We start from the raw sequence: 21,646 nt of genomic DNA on the forward strand, positions 1-21,646 counted from the left end.
GGTAGAAGGAGGCGGCGGTAGTAGTAGAGGGCTAATGGTAGGAGCAGCAGCTCGGATCTAAGGTTAAATAGGCAGTTAAGTAGGCGGCGGTATAGGTAGTTAAAGCTACTACGGTGGCAGATAATAAGACACTTAATTCTACGGATACTGTGTATAGGAAGGGCCGGCGTAGTGTTAAGAATACGTAGGCGGCTGCTAATTAAAGCTATATGGAAACATTGTTATCTACTACTATTATTTCTATATAGTAATTAGACGGCGACGCTCCTCTTATTTCTTATGTCGTTCTTTATAGCACTCCTCCCTTTCTTCCTCTCTATCCTCTAATTAACGTCTATAGGCCTCTATCTACAGTTCTTAAAGCTTAGCTATACAGTTAGTTGCTATACAAAGCTTAGCTGTAGCTAAAGGTTTATAAGATCGTTAACCTAGGCAGCTAACTAAACCGTCCGCTATAAGAGCGCGGAAAACCTTTATGGGCGGCTCCTTATACTAAGCGTTACTAAAGATAATAGAGTTCGCCCAGGCCTTATGCTAAGCAGCATTAATAGCATAGTATTAACCATTAAATATATAATAGAAGTTCTAATAGTTACCGCAGTTTATATCTATACATTTAATCTATTTCCCTAGGCGAGCTTAAAAGTTAGTAATATTCTTATATACTACTTAACGGCTTAAATTCTGCTATAGTAATAGCTTTAGGCGTAATTTTATAGGCGCGCCTTTGCCTAATATAAGAGTAGGACTCTTAGACTATAGGGTAACTAGTAGGGAAAATGGAATCTTAACGGACTCCTTAATATCCTTAATAACCTTCCTCTTTATTCCTAACTTTGTAAACGCCTTATAGTTAATCTTAACTTTAAAAGTTAACTAAATGTCGCTATTAAGGTTATGCGCCTGCTGGATATTAACGACTTTAAGCAGGCGATCACTCTGTTTAATAGAGAAGTCGTTAATAGAGTAGTTAGCTCATCTGCCGCGGCTAGAAACGTACTATATAACTATAAGACGTTTAACTTAGGTGTAGATTTTACCGCTAAGTTAAAGGTTAATTTGACTTGTAATAGCGTTCTTAACAAGGCTTAGGTTATATAACTGCTATTTTTACTTAACTAGATAGTCTATAGTAACCTTAGAACCATTAATATAGAGCCTAAACTAACCGTAAATAGGATAGTTAACGGTTACCTACTTAGTCTAACGCTTAAGATAAACACCTTAACCTTAAATTTAACGCCTTTAACGTAGATCTTTTACCTACCCTTTTAACGCATCTCTAATATTAAAGTCCTTATTATTCTAATTAATAATATTTAAACTATAAGGGCCTAAATTAAGCCTCTCTAGATCTAACGGAACCTTTAAATTTAGGCCCTTAAGTCTTTTAATATCGTGCGCCCATTTAGCATAAAGCTTATCCCTCCTACGCTCCTTCCTCGCCTTAACCTCCTCCTTAGTTTTATTGTAATAGTGCCTGCGATGGCTATAGCCCTCTAACGCTTAATACGGTATAGCCTCCTTAACCTCCTTAACCTCCTTAACTTCCTTATTCTAAAACCGTATACGCTAACTACGGTCTATAGGTGGCTCTATACGAGTTACCCGAGTTACCTTTATTAGTTTAGCGCGCTAGCCAGGCTTAGGCGGCCCTAGAGGAAAAGAAGTAGACGGCTTTCTATATTTATTTATAGCAGAAGCCTTAGGAGCGATACTAGCAGTATATAAATAAGCGCGGGTATTGCTAATAGAGCGAGTACTGCTAGCTAAAGGAGCTGCTAATGGCGTTAACGTTACTGGCGTTAACTTTAAGGCCTGCTTCGCGGGCTTCTTTATGGGCTTCTTCGCGGGTACTATAATACCAGGAAACGCGTTAAGATAGGGCAAATAGTGGGGCGACGTCGGCTTTAACTTACTGACTAACGGTAGGGAGTTATATTAACAATAAGGCGCGTTAAACGTGGAAATGGGGTATCTCACGGTTTTACAGGTAAGTTTGGGCGCAAAAATTGGGGATCTGCATGCCAAGGATTGTCATTCGTTTCGAAAACGACAAATTTAATGCTGTGCGAGCGGGGCTCGCTTAGTATTTCAGTGATGACTGTAACTCGCCATTCTTCTATCCTGATTCCTTCCAACTTCGATCTGCTTCCAACCCAACCTCATCATGGCATTTGTACAATGGACCAAAAAGCTGCGAATCCCAAGTCCGCGCTGGAAGTGCTTCCTATTGAGGTGAAGCAGGCTATAATGTCTACCCTCCCAGACGTTTGGTCCTTGAAGTCGATAGCCCTGACTAGTTCCCCGTTGTACCGTGCCTTCACCGGTGCTGAGGTGCTAATCACGAGCCGGGTCCTCCTGAACGAAGTGGAATTCGACGTGCTTCCTGAAGCCGCTGCAGCATTAGAAACCTCTCGTTTAAAGCCCTGGACCCGACAACGCATACAAGATTTCGTCTTTCAGCATCTCCATAGTCGAGGACCTCCACCGCGGAAGTGGACGTTATCTGACGCTCTCCTTATAAGCAAGCTCTACGATCATGTCCATTACTTTGCGGCAGATCTTGCCTCTAAAACGCTGGTCAAACCCCCTATCTCGACATATCTCAAGTCTGACCAAGCGCCGCTGTCACAAAATGAGATGACTCGCATTATACGCGCCTTCTACCGATTTGAGATATACTGTAACATATTCTGCGATTTAAAGCGCACTGTCAACGTCCGAGAGCAGCGGGACATATTTTTTTCTAACTTCTCACCCTGGGAGAACGAACAGCTGGCATGTATTCACGACCATCTCTTCCGAGTCGTATCTCCAGGTATGCAACTAGTTACAGTCGCTATTATGCTTTACTGCTAACTAGACTAGCTTTCAACGATATTGCCGAGCACGACATCGCATGGGGCGAGTTCTCTGTTGAATACGGTGACAGAATCGACTCGGAGTTCATCCAGCACCTTCTGTCCCTTGGTTTAGCACATCTCCATCGAATCGTCTTAGCGGAAACCTATGAAGCGCGATACAAGCTCTTGTATTCCAACTACCCACCGCATAACAGCAAGTTCCTCTACGAAGGTTTGAAAATGGCCAATGAACACGACGACGGAGTTTATCTCTCCGACTACACTCAGGACGAAGAGCTCGCCCATATCGCATCCCCGTTCGTCCAGGACTCTGACACAGGCCCGACTGACGCATGGCGCTGGGCACATCAAGACGAGACGTGCGCACATTTCCTGAATTCTGACTCACAAAAACCACTGCGCGAGTGGGGATATGTCATGTGGGATCGTGCTCGACTCAACAAGTGGGATACCTTTCAAATGCCTTGGGAGACTCCCCACACATCGGCTTCTGCAGGCGAAGAAACCCAACGTGTCGCTGAAATGCAGGCATCCTTCGATCAAAGATCGAAGATATATATGGCTGGAGGGAGAGGCTGGTGGAGTTTAGGAGATGAGAGCAAAATTATTTGGTCGTGTAAGAAAAACCCACGGGATAGTCGCACTTGGAGAAGGGGGCAGCGTCAAGTCAAATCACTTAGCGAGGCTCGTGGTTTTCTCGTATCGCTGACTATCCCTCGCAGAGTTCAAGCATTCTGAGCTAGCTACTGCTAGGGAACTAATTGGCCAAAGGCTGTACTACCTTCTATAGTAACGCTTTGCCCTTATTCTAATGCTTAGGTATTTAAGTTTTAAGCTTATTTAAGCCCTGCAACGGTTTACCAGTGCGTAATATAGGTGGTGAGCTTTAAATTTGTCGAACTCGACTTTTTTTTGTGGGCGCCAAGCCCCCGATTTTTCTAAACACTTTTGCAAGCGAGAAGAGCCGAACGTCGCGCATCTCCCACCCCATCAAAACGATACACCCTCTATAACTTTACCAATATAGCTTTATATTTTAAAAATAGGGTCCTATTATAAAATATAAAGCTATATTGGTAGGGTTATAGGGGGTATATCGTTTTGATAAGGTGGGAGATGCGAGTTACCGATATTTCGGTGATGACTGTAGTGTATTCTTGGCACAACAAAATTTGCAGTAGCCCAGCCCCTAGATAGAACATGCGGATCGATAGTACCCCCTAACGAAAATTTTGACCCGAGTTTATAAGTAATAAGTCAATCAATTAACCCAAAGCTTTAATTTAGAGCTTTATTATATAGACTTTAATTAATATATATAGAGATAAGGTTTCTAAGAAGAGATCCCCTAGAACCCCTCTATATAGAGCTTTTGCTTAATTTAGAAGTAGTAGTAAGATTAAGGCGCCTTAGTTACTGCTAGGTAAAGATCTCCTATAGTAACTAAGGCGCCCTACTTAAGCTAGGCTTAAAGTGTTACGGCACTGGCAGAAAATGGCAGAACTTAGCAGAACTTTACACTAGCAAGTTGCTATAGATTACCACATATTACGGTCACGTAACACGAAGATCTTATAAAACATTAAGCGGCGCTACTCTTCTTCTCCTTCCCTTTCCCTAGCTTCAGATCCTTGTTTATAGACAATCTAATTATATAGGCTTACGTGTCCCTTATACCGTACTAGTGTCACGGGACACCCCCGTGACACCTTGCACACGTCCACCTATTTTCACCGACTCAGCAATTAGAGACCAACCGCGAAATGGCAATCTAACGGCAATCTACGGCATTCTGCCATATTCTGCCAAGTTCCACCGAATTCTGCTAAGTTCTGCCAGGACTACGACCTGAACCCTATTCTGCTTATATACGTATTAACTAAGTAACTAAGTTAACGATATATGCCCTTTCTTCCCGTTTTCCTACCTTCTTTCCTTACGCAACGTTTTAACTTTATTACGCAGTTTATATATATAGCTTAATAATACCTACTTCGCTATATATTATTACCGCTTATGCTTACTCCGTAATACTACGTTATATTAAAAACTTACACTACCCTCCGAAAATGCAGAACGACCCTAAAGCCCCCGCAACGGCCGACGCTATTATAGCTGCACTTTAAGAATAATTAGTAGGTATACAGAAGTCCTTTATAGACGCCCTTGCACAGTACTAAGCTACTTTAACTTAATAGCAAGCTAAATAAAAAGCACGATAATAACAATTAATTAAAGCACTTTAAGAAGAAGTCCGTATCCTTAAGATGTCTATATTAAGGCCTTAAGACTAAACGCCATCTTTAGAGATGAATACGCGGAACATAAGCCCCGAATTAGTAGTAGTTACTCACCCTATAGAGCCGACTACTGCACTAAAATAATCTAAGAAACTACTAGACCCCCTAGTATTTACCAGTAAATAATAAGAGCTTTAGTTATTTTTAAGCCGGCTTAAGAATAAGCTAACTAGTAATGCTAATCGCTACCTAACTAAAGCTAACTAACTCTATTACGCCCTAAGTTAACTAGGAGAAGACGCAGCTAACCTTATTAAACCTCTTTAACCAAACTTAGTATAAAGCCTAGTTACACTTCTTAAAGCCACGTATAGTAACCTAAACCGCTAAGCTACCGCTTAAAGAAAGATAAACCAAATAACTTAAGAAAAGAAAAGTTTCCCAGTATACTTCTCTAAATTTAACTACTACATAAAGGAAACAGGCTGGAATAACTCCGCACTAATTAACAGCCTTATTAAATTTTTAAGCCCTAAACTAAAAACCTCCCTAATAGGCGTAGACCTTCCGGAAACTCTTAATGCCTATATAAACGTTATTAATAAACGGTATAACGATATACTACGCCTTATACTAAAGCCCGTTTATTAGTATAACACAATAACCCCGCGAATATTTATTAAGTTATTATCTTAACCTAAGCACCCTAACGCCATAGATATTAACACTAGGACCCTAAAATACGCCCTATTAGGGTCCTTTAAATAAAAATAACGCATTAAGCTAGGCCTCTACTTTAAATATAGAAGTGGCTCCTACCTCTTAAACTACTACTTCATCTCTATACCCCGAAACGATTTATAAACGGCTAGCACTGGCAGCTATTTACCACATTAATCTTCCAGTTACCGTCCCCGATCTTTATCTAGTTCTACCCCTATATTTAGTAAGCACCATTTATAAGGACGAAGCTACAGCCGACGTCCTATAAGAACCCCACCCCAATTACCTCTAAAAGGAAGGTCTTAGAGCTAAGTCGCTCTCTAGGACAGCTCTGCTATAGGATCTCGTTAAACGCATTTAACGTTATAAACTCCAACTCTTGGAACTATAGCATAACTATTAACTGCCGTCTTTGGCAAAATAGTTAATAGGCTAATACTTAAATCCTAATCAACATAGGAGCTAGCGGCATAGGATTTATTAATAAGATCTTTATATAAAATAATAATTTTACCTTAACCCCCCTTAACCGGCATATTAATATATTTAGATTTAATGGCAAACGCACCATCTTAGGCCGTATTACCTATATAGTATTCCTAAAACTCTAATACCTAAACTATAAAGAATTAATTAAACTTTTTATTACTACCCTTAGTTACTTAGTAATCCTAAAATAACCCTAGATAAAGCTATATAAGGTAACTATTAATTAAGACAATCTTAAGCTTCTATTTACTGCCTCCTATTATAAGTAGAAGTGCCTTATAACTCGCCACTTAGACCCAAAACTAAAATCTAAAAAATCCACTAGAATCTACTAGTCTAAAATTTCCACAACTGTCTACCCCGTACCTAAGGAATCTACTAAATTCCACCAACCTAGGAATTCCACTAAATTCCACTAACGTAAGATCTCCACCAATGCTTACTCTACGCCTAAGAATTCTACTAACATCCACCAAGGACCCGAAAACTTCACTAAATTCTATAAGTTATTACTAAGTACTACACCGCCCCGAGCTAAGTAAAAGCTTAAGCTCTATACACGGAAATACTAAAAGGACTAGTATTTCACTATAAAAAGGATTCTTAAAGAACCCAAACCTAAATCTAATACTAACTCCGTACCTAATACTAAACCTAAACCCGAATAAAAAACTATAGACAACCTAAGCGAGTTCAGCACCCTAGATATCCGCATAATTAGAGCTACCCCACTAGCGCAACTTACTAAGAAACCTGAGTATACAATCTTCGCTGTTATAATGGCCAATATTAAGAAGGCCTTAGCATTAAAAAAGTATACTAACCCTGCTACGAAGGTACCAATAGAGTATTATTATCGCCTAGATGCATTTTCACAAAAGGAAGCCGATAAGCTACTAGAACACCAACTATACAACCATAAGATTATACTCGAAGAAGGAAAGCAGCCTAGATTTAAACCCTTATACGGAATATTTTAAAATAAACTCTAAGTGCTATAAAAGTATTTAGACAAGAACTTAAGCAAAGGATTTATTAGAGCAAGCTCGTCGCCTATAGCCGTACTAGTAATCTTCGTTAAGAAACCCAGCGGTAGTTTGCGCTTCTGTATAGACTACCAAGCTCTTAACGCCGTTACCGTTAAGAACTAATATCCAATCCCGTTAATATAAGAGATGCTAAACCGAACTAAGTAAGGCTCGTTACTACATAAAGCTTAATATTATCTCTGTATTTAACCGTCTCCGCATTACAAAAGGGGACAAATAGCTTACTGCATTTTGTACCCAATATGGACTATTTAAGTACTTAGTAACACCCTTTAGCCTCACAAACGCTCCGAGCTCGTTTTAACATTATATAAATAACACCCTACGCCCCTACCTGGACATCTTCTGTACTACTTATATTAACAACATCTTAATATATAGTAATAATCTGACCAAATATCAAAAATACGTTAACCTTATTCTATAAGCCCTGTATAAAGCTAGTCTATAATTAGATATAGATAAATACAAGTTCTATAAAACGGAAGTCTTATACCTTAGACTTCTTATTTCTATAAACAGTATACAAATAGACCTAAAAAAAGTCGAAGCAATTATAAACTGGTAAGAACCCGAGAACGTTAAGGACGTAAGAGCCTTTATAGGATTTGCTAATTTCTACCAACGGTTTATTAATAACTTCTCCGCCCTAGTTTTACCCCTTATAGCTCTAACCCAAAAGGATAAAGTCTTTATCTTTAATAAGGAATATAAGAAGGCCTTTACCTATCTAAAGGTTATATTTACTACTGCGCCTGTACTCTAATACTTTAACCTAAACCAAATAAGTGTTATAAAAGCCAACTTATCTAACTACGTTACCGGAGGCATCCTGTCTTAGTATAATAAGGATGGAGTATTATACCCTATAGCATACTTCTTAAAACAACTAAGCCCAGCTAAATACAACTACGAGATCTACGATAAAGAATTATTAGCTATTATTAGGTGTTTTAAATAATAGCAACCCAAACTAGAAGGCGCTAGATTTCTAATTAAGGTCCTTAGCGACTATAAGAACCTATAGTACTTCACAACCACAAAACAGCTAAGTTATTATTAGGCCCGCTGGTTAGAATATCTGTTTTATTTCCGATTCTTAATTATATACCGCCTAGGCATCTAAGGTTAGAAGCCTAATACCCTAACCTAACGCTCGCAAGACGCGCCAGCCCTAAAAGAAGCGCGCTCTTACCGAAATCAGACCCTGCTTCGCCCTAAACTATTTAACCCTCCCACTAAAGATCTTACGGTACACATCCTTAAAATAACTAATTGATTAATTAAATAGATTATAGTTAACGAATACCTAAATAATAAGTTTATTTAAGAGACGCTTAAGCTAATATAAAATAGCATTAAACGCTCTAAAAAGATTTTTCTAAGTAAATATAAAGCCCGCGGAAATCGCTTATATTACTAGAACCGTCTAGTTATCCCTAATTATAATAAGCTTAAGCTTAAACTCCTTAAATACGTATATAATCTACCTGTCGCCAGCCACCCAGGCTAAGAAAAAACCCTAGAACTACTCTAACGGGAGTATTATTAGCCGAATATATATAATATAACACGAAGGTACGTCTCTAGCTACTATACCTGCTGATGAGCTAAAGCCTTATATAAGACGTATAACGGTCTTTTAAAGCTACTACCCGTTCCGGACCGAAGATAGAAGGATATCTTAATTAACTTTATTATTAACCTTTCTAAGAGTAAAGGCTATACGAATATTATGGTAGTTATAGACCGACTATTTAAAATAAGACACTTAATTGCCTAACTATTCCTAGATTACATATAGAAACTCTACGGACTCCCTGAAACGATTATCTCTAATAAAGGCAGCTAGTTTATCTTAGCATTCTAAAAGGAACTAACTACTTAACTCTGTATTAAAGCACTATTGTCTACCATATATTACCTAAAAACGGATAGCTAAATAGAACGCGTAAATGCTATAATGGAACAGTATATTCGGATATACACGTCGTATTTATAGGATAACTGGATTAACTAGCTCGCATTTACCGAGTTTACTATAAATAATTCCGTCTTAAAAACTACGAAAGTCTCCCTATTCCTAGCCAATTACGGCTAGCACCCGCGAATAGGTTTTAAACCCTTTAGTAATGTCCCTTACCCTACTTATTACGCCTTATAAGTTATAGAAGCAAATAAATTTATAAAAAAGATAGAGAAACTACAACAGTTCCTTACTAATGAGATAATATGGGCTTAATCTGTTTATAAAGCCGCAGCAAATAAGAAATAAACCCTAGCACTAGCCTACCAAATTGGTGATTTCGTCTAGCTAAATATAAGAAATCTAAATATAAAACGACCTATTAAGAAACTTAATTAGAAGAACGCTGGCCCTTATAAGGTTAAAAAGGTTATCTTTCCTTATGCCTACTAACTAAAGCTCCCTAATACAGTTAAAATCCACCCCGTATTCTATATGTCAGTCCTCCGCCCTACTACCCCTATATTAGACGCCCTGCCTAGACAGATATAAGACCCTCCCCTACTAGTTGAAGTGGATGATAAGAACAAGTACTTTGTTAAAAGAATTAACGATATTAAGTATAATAAACGGAAACGCTAATATATATATCTTATAAAATGGAGAGGCTTTACTAAGTCCTTATGGGAACCCGTTAACTCTATAGGACTTATATAAGCCGTAGAAGACTTTTATAAACTCTACCTAGAACTACCACAGCCCCATCTCGCAGAAGCTTGAGTTTAAAGGGGGGGTACTGTTATGGGACACCCCCATAACACCTTATACACGTCTACCTGTTTTTACCAACTTAGCAATTAAAGACTAACCGCGAAATGGCAATCTAACGGCAATCTACAGCATTCTGCCATATTCTGCCAAGTTCTACCAAATTCTACTAAGTTCTACTAGGACCACGACCTGAACCCTATTCTACCTATATACGTATTAACTAAGCAACTAAGTTAACAATATATACCCTTTCTTCCCGTTTTCCTACCTTCTTTCCTTACGCAACGTCTTGACTTTATTACGCAGTTTATATACATAGCTTAATAATACCTACTTCGCTATATATTATTACCGCTTATGCTCACTCCGTGACAACTGGTGCCTTAATTAAATAAGTTGCTAATATTATCTAAAGCTTATCTACCCTTTCTTTTTAAGAAGGAACTTAAATATATCTAAAGACTAAAAACTAGACTAAGAACTAGATTAAGAACTAGAATAAGAACTAGAACTAAAAAATATAAAAAGAATATAAACCTTTAAAATCGGATAAGCACGGACTAAAACCCCTAAAGAATTTACGTAAAATTATCTAATACCTCTACCACTATGCTAAGAAATACAATAGCTAGTAAAGCAGCTATAGGACCTTTAAATACCTTAGATAATAAAATAGTTAATATCTTAAACCCCTAGGCAGAGCTAGCAGCAGCTAATACTAAGATTAAATAATTATAAGAGCTGCTTAAAGCTAGAGATACCCCTACTTCTATATTTAGTAATAAATTATTAAATACCTAAAGACTTACTACGGTCCTTAAGGCCCTATCTTAGTGCTTTAGTAGACCCACTAAGCCCTATATAGCACTATCGCGGTCTATAAAGATCGCGGATCCCTTATTACTTATAGATAGAATATACTCTATATTTAATAACTAGAAGCTCTAACTATAAGATAAGCTTAAAGTTAATACTAACTACTTTCCTACCCCTTAGGCCTAAATAGCCTATATCTTTAGCCGTACTAGTAGGGATACCTAAACGTACCTACGCCTGTAATACACCAAGGACTTAATAAACCCTTTTGCCTTTAAAGAAGAAATAATTAACTACTTATCTTCTATTTATAAGGACCCCTTTAAGGTATAAAATACCTGCCTTAATTATAAAGGCCTAAATATAAAAACAATGAAGACCTTTTTAGTCTTTTAGACCCGCTTTTTATACTTTACTAGCTAAGCCTAAATTCTCTAAGAAGATTTAATGCTAGACCTATTTAATAAGCTTACCCTAGACCTATAGCGGGCCGCATTACTAGTTTTTACTACTATATAGACGCTAAAGGAACTTATAGATTAGTACTTGGCTATTAACTAAGGCCTCTATTAAATTAAGATATGCGCTAAATGGTATAAAGCTAGAAACCCTCTAAATTAAACGATAAATAATATAAGAATGTCCTATAGTGCCCTAGCATAATTAGCAACTCCTATAGTACTAGCTATATAGCCTACCGCTAATATAGTAACTAGCTATGCGGCCAGTCCTACCGTAGGTCTAGTAAATACTTAGCCTATATATAGCGGCCCCTATATATAGGCCCTTAGTAATTAAGACGCCTACTTCTCTTATAGCTAAAAGGGCTATATTATAAAAGACTACCTAATAAATATAAAAAGGGACGAAGTTTTATTAATTTAGGAGAATAGTATGAAGTTAAAAAAAGAGGAACCCTAAAGAAAGACCTCTCTCTAGGGTTAAAAGGGATTAATATATTATATATTAATCTAGGTTAGCTAGTTAGTAGAAAAAGCTGTACTATCCCTTACACTTTATTCTGTAATAAATATTAAGTTTTAACCTTTACTTTAGCGAACTATAAAGTAAATATTTTTACCTTAATAGATACCTAGTACGTTATAAAGCTGGCTAACTTTTTAAATATACCCCTTAAAGAACTACCTAAATTAATTCTTATTTATAGGTATAACGGACAGATAGGGCTACCTATTACAACTATATTGCGGATTTACCTTTATATTTATAGATAAAGGTAGTATAATATCCCCTTCCTTATTACGGACCTAGGAAGCTATAATATAATCTTAAAGAGAAAACGGCTAGCCTATTTAGGTTTATAGCTTAATATATAAAGTAAACAGCTTATCAAGTCTCTTTCTTTAGTTTTAAGATACTTTTTTTTTAATATTTAAGAGATTTACTTAATTAAAGCTATTAGGGTACCTTAGAAACCTATATAGTAGTAAAATATAGAAAAGAAAAATTAGATAATAATGGTAAGTTATTATAATAGGTATATAACTATAATATAACCTTAATATATTTAGGCTATAACTATACCTAAGGACCTAGAAAATAGGTACTAGCTTTATATAATATAGAGTTTAATAATATATAGCTAGATAATATTAAGGATTGTGTTAGGAATATAGGTAAGTTGCCGTCACGTAAGGCACGTTACCATTACGTGTCGCCGCGGCACTAGCGTGGCGAGGAGCCTTAAGCTCCTCGCCCTTCCTTAAGTAAGGAAAAAAAATAACAATTATTATACTATCTACGAACCGTAGCTATGTGATATTACCTTATATAACTAACACTAATTAGTAGTTAACTTTACTGTTATACTATAGAATAGCTAGGTATTCCACTAAGAAGAAAAAGCCACTATACCAGTACTACTCGTGCTAGAGGAAGCTGTCTTTTAAGGTTAGAACTGGTCCTAAACCTTAAATAGAACTCTTTTATAAATCTAAGGATTTAAAGGCTAGAACTAGTCCTAAGCCTTTTTAAGATTATAGATTCTTACGTCTATTATATAAAACAATACGCTTTATAAGTTTTTGTAATTTAAGGCTAGAACTAGTCCTAAGCCCTATAATTGTAAATATACGTTATAAACGCGTACCAAACGACGAACGCGTACTAAATAATAATTATATATTACAAACGCGTACTAAATGATAATCCCTATATTAATAACACTTTCCTCCCTCTAAAAACATGGCTACGCCTACTTTAAACAACTGGGAAGACTTCTTACTACTAGGGGTAGCTGCGTATGCGAAATTTATTAATGAAAATTGGAATGAATTTACTATTAATATAACAACTTATACCGCAAAATAAGTTAATAGCTTTCTCCTATATTATATCCTATTTTACTAAAGTAGACATTACGCCAATTTATAACTGTGGGAATATTTTAGGGAGGATTTTATAGGATGGACCGCCAACACTTAGGCACTTAGTAATATTAATATTATTTAGGATTTCTAAGACTTCCTTTATAGGAATGGGGTATATATTGCTAAAAATAGTAATATTTAGGCTGTTATTATTAGTATAGAAGAACTAGTATAGACGGAAGCTAAGATTATATATTAACTATAGAAACCTAAAAACAACCTATATTCTTTAGAAGGCAACTTTAATTTATATTAAAACCCCTAAAATGCTAATCCCCTACCTAGAGGTACTTTTCTACTAGGAGGTGCTCTCCTACCTAAAGGTGCTTTTCTGCTACCCCTATAACAAAGCCTTATAGTAGGAACTACGGTGGACTTATTAATGGGCTAGGTATATAGGTAAATAAGAAGTTAATAACGTAATAATAACTGGTAGAGTAGTTGCCTAATAGATTAACTCTAATTATATTCTAAGATTTACTACAAAGGAGAGAACTATCTAGGTAGGGACTATAGTCCTTTAAATACACAACCNTACTNNTAAGAAATCCCCTTTATATATAAGGTACGTATTATATATATTATATATACGTTCCCTTTATATACTGCGTATATTACGTATAACGTTATATAACCTTAGCTACTATTCCTTATTATATAGCTCTACTAGTTCTATTTTAGACCGTGCCTAAATTAACTAATTAGCTTCTTCCAACTCCTCTTTAAGTAGTTATAATATTATACTTAAAGCGTCCATAACACCATCTCCCTTCTTTTTATCTTTATTCTTAAAGATTTAAAATAATTCTAAGTTATTTACTAGAGGTATAATATCTATTTAATTAATTTAGTTAATATTATTGCTTATTATACTTAAGGCTCCTTCCTCTTCGTAAGCGCAACGTCGTACTTATACTATTGCTACGATATTATCTCTTAGTGAGATTATACCGTCTCTATATTCTTGCTGTTTAAAAGAGGGGTTAGTCTATATTACATTAGTAAGTCTATTTTCGCGATAACCGTCCTCTTACTTAGAGTGCACTAAAGTAAATATTCGTTTGTCCTATAACATTTACTCCGTCTCTAATACTAAATATATATAACCTATTACTTTTAATAGTCGTCTAGTTCCTTAACCAATTTATTTTCAAGTTTTATATTTAATCTGCTATTGTGCGGCTAGATAATAAACTGTCTATTGCCCTTACTAAGTTATATTATTCCTATAACGCTAAATAAGCGGCTACTAAAGCTTAGTAAAGAGCCCTTAATTCTCGTCTTACTGCGTTAGCTTAGTTAATCCGTCTTAAGAAAGTTTATAAAAAGGTCCGTTTTAAGGAGTAGAAACTTATAGAATAGGGTTTATAGGAACTTAGTAATAAAAAAACGGATTCTCTTCTAACTAAGAAGGAAATAGATTTAAGTAGTTTAGTAACTGCTCTTCTTAGGTCCCCCTTAGGTAATTTATTTTTTAGCGATCCTTTTTTATTAATACTACCTAACCTAATCTCTTCTAATACTCCTGTACCTTTCTTATAGCGTTCTTTAAATCTTTTAATAGTTTTTAGGTGGTTTTATTATAGCCTATCCACTTAACCTTATACTATATTTTATTGTTAATGTCCTTATAACTAGTAATCTTTAAAACTTACTATTTATCTTCTTTTTATCCTTTATATATGTCTGCTTTATAAACTAATAGCTTAATATTCTTATATGCTAGCTCTAGTATTATAATATACTATATAGGGTAGATCTTTATCTTAGCTAGTAGGTCCAACTTAAACGTAACCGGTGAAATTCTTTATATAATTTTAAAAGGTCCTAGTCTAACATAGTTTAACTTCTTACTTAGTTATCGACTTTTAAAATTTTTGTGTAGTAGCTATACTTTATCTCCCTCCTTAAGATCTAGTCCCTTAGATCTCTTAGTATTATAGTACTTTTTTATTCTCTTTTATACTTTCTTTACTAATTCTATAAGGTCTACATAAAGATTTATTAACGTCTTTATTCTTTTTTTGGCTATATTACTCGTTTTTTTCGCTTATCTTATTAGTAATAATATTCTTAGCTTATATCTATAATTTGCCTTAAATAGTAATATGCCTATTCCTTTCTATAGTATTATATTGTATATAAACTATATAACTAGTAATAGTGATACCTAATTATTCTATATATAATTGATATAATATCTTAGATACTATTCTAGCGTCTAATTTAATCTTTCCGTTTAACTGTCTATTTGTGGGTAATATACGGTAGAAGTTACTACTTAAACTCCTTGCTCCGCTAAGAATACCTTCTAGAATACTACTACGAATCTTAAATCTCTGTCCGATATAATCTTACTTAGTACTCTATATCTTATAAATACTTCCTTAATATAGATTCTAGCGATATCTTTTGCTGAGATTTCTTCTGTGTATGCTATAAACTAGCCCTATTTAGTTAACTTATCTACTATTACTAAGATCGCGTTATAATCTTATCCGGTAATAGGATCTTTTAACTTTAGTAACTTAATGATAAAGTCCTATAATATAACCTCCTATAGTCTCTCTAGTATTTTAATAGGTTGTAGCCCTCTATATAGCTTATACCTTATTAGTTTATTTCTTTAGTAATTTAGATACTCTTTTGTTACTCTTCTTACGATATTCTAGATTTCGTTAATAATATACTCTTCTTAAAGTCTTAATACTAAGCCTATTGCTCTATTATATCCTTAAGTTATTTCCTTATAGAAATCTTCTATAAAATGCTCTACTATACTTCTTAAGATGTACTTTACTTCTTAATTTTCGTATATATCCGTTTATAGATCTTCTAGCTATACTTCTAGAATTCTTTATACCTAAAAGCTCTCTAGTGTTTTATAGACTCTTTCTAGTTTATTATCCTCTTAAGTTACTACTAGTTTAGGGTGATTGTATCTAATTAATCTATCCTTATCTTTATGTAGTATTACTCCTAATAGTTTCTTATTATTTTATAGTTTAGCCTTTCTGCTAAGTATATCTGCTCTTATATTCTTAGTTCCTTTAGTATACTAAATTTTAAAATAGTATTCCGTAAGCATCTCTGCCTATTTAACTTATCTTTAATTAAGTTCTTTTATTATTAGGAACCCCATTAGGTTCTTATAATCCATCTTAACTATAAATAGTTTCTTTACGCCTTATAAGAACGCTCTCTATTTCTTAAGTACTATAACTATACCTAATAACTCCTTGTTATATACGTTATAGTTTAACTCTAGTAGTATTATCTTTCTACTATAGTATACTACTAGATGCTATATATTCTTATACTTCTATAGCAAATATGCTTTTAATATATAGTCTAATATGTCCGTTTCTATAACCGTGTCTAGTTCTAGTTAATAGATTTTAAAAATTGGCTCCTAGGTAAACAATTCCTTAAGTTCCTTAAATAACTTCTTTTATTTGTCTCCCTATGCTTATAGTTTCTCTTTCTTTATAAGCCTAGTAAACGGTTTAATATTTTTTAACCATTATACTAGAAACCTTCTATAGTAGTTGAAAACCCTTAAAAATAACCTTAACTGCGTTATATTCTCTAGTTCTTACTAACTTACTATAGCTTTAATCTTCTTTAGGTCCATACTAATATAACCTAAACTTTCTATTTTTCTTTAGTATAAATAATACTAGATATCCTGCCGATAACTATAATGGTCTAATATATCCTTTTTATAAGTTTTCCTAGATAAACTCTTTAAGTGCGCTCGCCTCCTCTTAAGTAAGCTTATAGGTTAGAAAGAACTTTAGACTTATTCCTGGTTTTAACTCTATCTTATAGTCCTATGCTATATAATCTACTAGCTTTTTACTTTTTAGGCTCTATAGTTTTTTGCTATATTTATAGTATCTCTTTAGTATATAACTTAAGCCTCGCTTAGTTTCTTTATATATTGCTCCGACCTAGTACTATACTAACTTAGTTTGCTGTTATATTTTATAGCGTTAAGTATCTCTAATATTAACCTAACCTATAATCTAATTAATTCTTAGATTGTATTTTTATAACTAAGGCATTCCTAATACTACTTTATCCCGTCCCAATAGTAGGATATTAAAAGATATTTTAATTTGTCTTCCTTTAATGGTTATCTAAATAGGTCCTATTTTAAGGTTAATAATTCTTCCTCTGTAGGCTATTAGATCTCCTAAAATTATAACTAATAGGTAAGATTATTCCTTCTGTCTATAAGGTAATCCTATTCTCTTAATTACTGCTAGTAAGATATAGTTTCGCGTTACTCTACTATTTATTAGCGCTTTAAACTGTTAATCTTACTAATTAACTTATAAATTTAGGTGTTATCCTTAAATTCCTTTAAGGGTCTAAGGCTCTACTACTAGCTTCCTCTAGTTTTATAGGCCTTTACTTTTTCTAACTATTAGCTGCTTAATCCTATTATATTTAGCTTATTCTTTAGCTAATACCTAGTTTACTTTTTGTCTTTAATATACTATAGACACGTATTCTCTAGGCATTTCTACTACTATTATCCATCTAAGCATTCTTCTATAAGAAATCTTCCTGGTTAAAATATTAAACTTCCTTCCTCTTAGGTTTCTGCTGGATGCCATCTATATATATACTTAGCATTCCTATACTATCGCTTATCTATTATCTAGTATATCCTTATAAGGTACTTCCAATTCTTTTCTTTTAGATTTTTGTGTATCTTGTATATTTTATCTACGTATGCAATCTATAATAGCGTATAGTATACTAGGTGCTTTAGGTTAACTCTTAGCTTATTTTCGTCCTTAAGTTTAAACCTTTATTATACTGATCTAAACGTTGCGACTTTATTTATAGGCACTAAGATACGTCTTTCGCTTTTCTAATCCTCTAATTATCCCTTTAGATCCTTTAACGTTATAATTAAGGCTCTTTTAATATACGTTATGGCCTTCTCTGTAATTAAATGGTCTTAAATAACTCTTTTATCCAACTATATATAGAAATCTTCCTACTCGTTGTTATGTCGCTGCCTATACTACTTTTAGTATAGCTGCTAGAGTGTATACGGCTTGTCCGTAAGGAAGTATCTTCTTATTACTACGTTATAATAGCCCTTTATATGTTGTTCTTTAAACCTAATAAGGATCCCTAAATCCTCTTTGTCTTCTAATTTAGTAAGCTACTTAGCTCTTAGTATGCCTACCCTAGGCCTATTAATGATTTTTTATACTAGCGCTTTATCCCTTATACGTCCTAATATACTAAATCTCTTATTTAGTTTCTGTTCTTGCTATGCGATAATTCTCTATCTAAATTCTTCTATGGTTTCTTTTAGTTTGTGTCTTACGCTAGGATTTTTAAAGTCTTCTTACTTCTTAATCTTAGTATTAACATTTTGATCTTTAGGCCGAATACTGCGTTCTCCTAGTAAGTCTTTTAGGTTTATATATCTGTCTCCTAGTTTAATTGCTATTTACGCTATAGATTCTCTAATCTATAAAAAAGCCTCTTACCTCTTATTTATAGGTGTCCTTATTTATACTTTAAATTCTTAATCCTAAGCTTGCTTCTTTCTTAAGCTTTACTCTAGCCTTAGTCTTACTAGGCTTTACTAGTGTTCTTATCTTGTTTTAAGAATCTTAAATCTTACTTACCTTATCTTAAGAGTTTTATGCCGTTAGGAAACTTCGTCCTAAGCTTATTTATATATTGCTAAACTAAGCCGTTACTCTGCTCTATTGGTTATTGTCCGTTATAGGTCCTTAAGCTTGCCTTATCTTGTCTTAAGAATCTTAGTTATCTTATATCTCATCTTAAGAATCTTAAGCTTTTGGCCTTTTGCCTTTATTAAGTGCCGAAGTAGTTCGCTGTCCTACTTCTCTTACGTCTTATAAAGCAATAGATATTATATCTAGTGGGGTCTTAATCCCTACTAATATTCCCTATTCTATAGTGGAATTATCCTCTACCTTTAGTATGACATTTCCGAGGTCTACTTACTCTTAGTAAGCGGCCCTTATCGCCTTATTGTTATAAAATGTTTCGCCTATATTGAATTTATTATCCTTAATATCCGATCTATAAACTAGTTTATTGGTTCCTTTATATCCTATAGGTACTAGCTCTTACGGCTAATAGCTTATACCGTACTTAGCGTCCTTATAAATTTGGTATATATTATTATAATAAAACGTAAAACTTTTAATTAAATATTCTTTTATTCCTTATAGCACATTATTGTCCCTCTATATATATATATCGTCTGCTAGTCTTATCTCTTTTACTATATAGTAACTCTACCCACTTTTATAGTCTCTAATATAATAACCCTGTTTTCTGTAATTTATATAAGCTCCCTCTTTAAACCATTTTTCTTGCTATAGAGTCCGCCTAAATATCTTCTGCTGCTAAGATCCCTAGTTTAGCCTCTACTTCTTAGACCTTTAATTACTTAATCCTTATCCTTTAGGTTTCTATAATTTCTTATTTTATTTTCTGGATTCTTTAATACCACTTAGGTCTATTAGCTCTGCGCTATACTATAGTTTTTAACTTAGCTTTAGTTATTATATACTTTACGCCTTATATAACTATAGAACTCTATTTTAACCTCTCTTAGCTTATTCCCTTTGGTAGATCTAATTATTAATCTTAATTACTTAATCTATTAACTCCCTTAGGGTGTCTACATCTTCTATTAGGATAATTACGTCTTAGACTTTAGCCTTAAGTTCCTGTTTATACTATGCTATAAATGCCTTATTATTCCACTTAACTTATATTGCTAACGTCTAAAACTGCATTATATACTTAATTACTAAGGTTTATTACATAATGTCTTAGAGTTTTTTTTCCGCTATAGTTACCGCCTCTAGGTCTCTAAATATCTATATAAGTTGTTTTATAAACTCTTCCTAGCTTATAAACATAAACCGTACTTCTTAATTAGTGGTTATTATGCCATTTACTTATATTTCCGTAAGGTAAAACTTAAACTACTTAAGTGCCCTTCCTAATAGGAATAGTCCCGTATATACTATTCAATCTATAGGTATTAGTAGCTTTACCCCTTTTTATATAACCTTAAAGTGTATTTATATAATAATAATAATAATTTATTGCTTAACGTCCGATTTGGATCTCTATTGGGCCCACGCGGACTACTCCTTATTTACATATAGGGAGAAAACTCTATTTAAGAAAAATGAGAAAACCCCGTGATCTATCTCCCTGCCTTTTAGGACTCGCCTACTTAGCGCCTACGAGTCGCCTATAGTGCTCTACTACCTTACTATTTAACCTCCTTGGAAACTACTGCTGCCGTAATAAGCCTACGGACGCGCTAGTATTATAAACTATTACTCTACTACTATAGAGTTACTAGGGGGCACCTGCTACTCGCCCCCTTGCCTTTTATTACCATTTCCCTTACAACCCGGAACTAATTTAGCACATTTTAACTAATAAGCCACTAGGTAACCGCCTTAAGGCCTTTTTATATTAAGAGCAGTGTATTATAGTTCTCTATACCAGCTGCTAAGAGTATTATTTCTTAATTGGTGTATAGGGGGCATAGCAGTATTACGTATTTTGGTGTCTGTTTTAGCCAGCTATATTCGCATCTTAGGCTACCTACTAGAACACCCGCCCAGTAAAGCCAATCTTTTAGTCCTATTATTCCTGTTCTTAAAAGTGTTGCTATTATATTTTTTACCTTTATTAGGCCTTCTTAGAGCCCTTAGGTATTTACCCCCTATAGCGTTAACTATACTATAGCTTAGGTTCGTCTTGCCTAAGTTAGCCTCTATACCTTTAACTCCTATTTACCTCTTTAGTGTTAGTCTAACCAGTATTATATTATAGTAGATAGTTTCCTAGCGTTCTTGCGTGTTCTACTTTAGCTCCTTTCTCTGTCTTACTATTATCTTTACTAACCTCTTATACATCTCCCTTCCTCCTCTATATAGGCCTAGGCCCTAAAGCGGCACCATTCTTCTTCTACTTTCTTTACCTGTTTCTTTAATATCTCTTCCCTACTTTAGGGTTATTGGTTTGTTCTCCTATAGGGCACCCTAAGGTCCCTCCATAGTTTACTTAGGCGTGTCTTAATATACTTTATAATATTAGAGTTACGTTTATTTTACGTCCTTTATATTGCAGCGGCTTTAATATATAACTATAGGGGGGGAATATTAGATTTCTTCTTAAGCAGTGCTGTAGCCATTTGCTTATACCCGCCTATAATACTCCAAAGGCAGGCTATCTAAACCTTTTGAAGTGGTTTAAGGAGTAATTTAGGGGGGCCCTTCTTAGTTTCTCTAATGGCCCA

General features: G+C 34.5%; 1 protein-coding gene across 1 annotated transcript; it reads left to right on the top strand.

Annotated features, from left to right (window-relative positions):
- Positions 1-2,253: 2,253 nt before the first annotated feature.
- Positions 2,254-3,605, top strand: K441DRAFT_555743 (uncharacterized protein; the record flags this gene model as incomplete). The annotated part of the gene is made up of 2 exons (XM_067643295.1): positions 2,254-2,821; positions 2,872-3,605. 2 exons carry the CDS (start codon positions 2,254-2,256, stop codon positions 3,603-3,605), a joined length of 1,302 nt encoding a protein of 433 aa, XP_067505012.1.
- Between the last annotated feature and the right edge of the window lie 18,041 nt (positions 3,606-21,646).

This window comes from Cenococcum geophilum (genome assembly GCF_001692895.1).
Source record: "Cenococcum geophilum 1.58 unplaced genomic scaffold K441scaffold_16, whole genome shotgun sequence".
In the NCBI taxonomy this organism is placed as follows: Eukaryota; Fungi; Ascomycota; class Dothideomycetes; order Gloniales; family Gloniaceae; genus Cenococcum; species Cenococcum geophilum.